Source organism: Rhododendron vialii, chromosome 9a, assembly GCF_030253575.1.
Source record: "Rhododendron vialii isolate Sample 1 chromosome 9a, ASM3025357v1".
In the NCBI taxonomy this organism is placed as follows: domain Eukaryota; kingdom Viridiplantae; phylum Streptophyta; class Magnoliopsida; order Ericales; family Ericaceae; genus Rhododendron; species Rhododendron vialii.
In genome coordinates, this window is record NC_080565.1 from 29279590 (window position 1) to 29281840 (window position 2251).

Genomic DNA, 2251 nt, shown 5'->3' on the forward strand with positions numbered 1-2251 from the left:
CATCTAAATAGGCCGAAGCCAAACACTCTACATGATCTAAAACCCAGATCAACAAATTCAGCACAAGGTATTAATAAAATTTTGTTCCCTATAAATAATTTAAAAAAAAACAAATTCAGCACATGAAAACAATGCCAATAAGCCCAAATCGAAAAGAATATGCAGCACAATTGTGCTTACCTCTTCTCTCACATGACTTGTGCTGACCTCTTCTCTCACATAACTTTATTGTCTATTAAATTAAAAAAGTTCACTTACTTGTGCTGACCTATTTTCTCACATGACTTACTTGTGCTGACCATCTCTCTCTCTCTCTCTCTCTCTCTCTCTCTCTCTCTCTCTCTCTCTCTCTCTCTCTCTCTCTCTCTCTCTCCCTCCCATACACACACATCTACGGCTATATATAGCAGCAGATTGTAGAAAGAAAAACAATGAGCAGCATCGTAGTTTTATCAACTCACCTTTTCTGCCTTCTTCTTGTAGCCTATATCTTCATCCAAAGCTCTCGTCTATCCATATTCACGCGCAAATTCTCCAGTAACCTTGCTTTATCCCTTTCGGCTAACATGATGAACTCCGGCACTCAAAACATCCTGTTTCGTCTTCTACAATTTCTAAATCTATACAGTCCTGAAGAATATCATACAGAACTCAACATGATCAAGCGCTACGAGCGCCAGCCGGGGTGCGAAAAGGAAACCGCCAACGAATGCGCCATGTGTCTGTGCAAAATCGAGGAAGGGGACGAGATTAGAGAGCTGAGGTGCGATCACGTCTTTCATACGGTGTGCTTGGAGAGATGTGTTGCCGGGTACAAGCACGAAACATGTCCAATGTGCCGTGGCTCTCTGGCTCCGCCCCATAAATGGGCCACCGAGCTGCTTGGAGTCTTTGGAGAGGAAGACGTCGTTTTTTCCAACGTGTTTTCATGCCGTTCAAGTCGTCGCCGGAGCACATGGTGGCTGATTTGAGCCGTACGTAAGTAGCTATAAGGTGATATTGGTGTTCCAAATTACCGTATCAGTGATGCGGCCATGCTCCGGTGAATCAACCATTAGTTCGGAAAATATCAATATTAGAAGTGCAAAATAATGTTCAAGTATTTGTAGGGCCGGCTCTAAAATATTTAAGGCTCGTGTTTGTTGAGTATTTATATAATTTTTTTTTTTTTTTGTATTCACATCAAAAAGTCTAGATACATAATAATCCAACTATAATACCAATTACATCCATCCCGTCGCATATATGTGAGATTCACATAATAATTTTTTTTTTAAATATTTGTGGTTGTAAAATGGTTGATGTAAAAATTCGTTCGAAATGTGCGCAAATTAGCTAGAGATGCCTTGCATTAAAAAAAGAGAGAACATCGTCCAATTTGTGACAGGGACACTGTTCAATTTTGTCCACATGTTCCAGATCGAAGAGATAATATTCTACACGGCCCCTCCGTTCATTCCCTGTTGAACGGGCCCTCCCTGAATAAACGACATCTCACCCAAGCAGAAATTCCTCTCACTCTCACACATGCAACCTCCCTCACGCGATCACAGCTCCCTCTCCTTCTACCTTGTCCTTCGTTCAGCAGCAACCATCGTCCATCGAGCCCCTTACGGCCTTACCCAACCAGAATTTCTGGCGACACACATGTACCTTCCCTCACCTAATCAAGCCCCTTCCCTTCCCGTTTCTTCCGAAGCATCACGTTCCAAACTGAACCAGAACTCGGTCCCTTCCCCTTACCCAACCGCCACCGATCTAGACCAATCACCGAGATCCGTCGGCTATTGCCTCCCCTTTTCTCTCTTCTCAGTCGATGGCCCATTCCTGATTAAAGACCCAGTGAGGGATTCAATTACAAATTAACTTCAATATTTATAGCAGAATAATTCATCTGAGGTTTTGATAGGGATTTATGAAATGCATTTCTCAACTGGGAACTCTCATTTTAATGGACGAACGATAGAGTTTCGTGGCAAAACAATTGCGTTCTTTTTTTATACTTGATTGATAGCCCAGGGTGTATGCAATCTCAAAAACACTGGATGTACAATATACATGGAGAAATAGTAGATCCCAACTCACGGGTCAGTTCGTTGTTTACTGAGAATCCGTGCAGGTAAAATCCCTTAATCGATCCCATATGTTCAGTGATCCCTAAAATTTCATGAAAATTAAGAGCTTCGTTTCCCAATTTATTGGCACGTGTTGAGAAATAGTCGGAGAAGAATGAGCATTGGAGAAGGGGAAG

At 42.1% G+C, this 2251-nt stretch overlaps 1 protein-coding gene across 1 annotated transcript; it reads left to right on the forward strand.

Annotated features, from left to right (window-relative positions):
- Positions 1–431: 431 nt before the first annotated feature.
- On the forward strand, positions 432–971 carry LOC131299772 (probable E3 ubiquitin-protein ligase XERICO). Its single transcript, XM_058325349.1, has one exon. It carries the CDS (start codon positions 432–434, stop codon positions 969–971), a length of 540 nt encoding a protein of 179 aa, XP_058181332.1.
- Positions 972–2251: the final 1280 nt, after the last annotated feature.

Bases quoted from the DNA above. Each gene is read 5' to 3' on its own strand.
- LOC131299772 (XM_058325349.1), top strand. From the start codon at position 432: ATGAGCAGCATCGTAGTTTTATCAACTCACCTTTTCTGCCTTCTTCTT.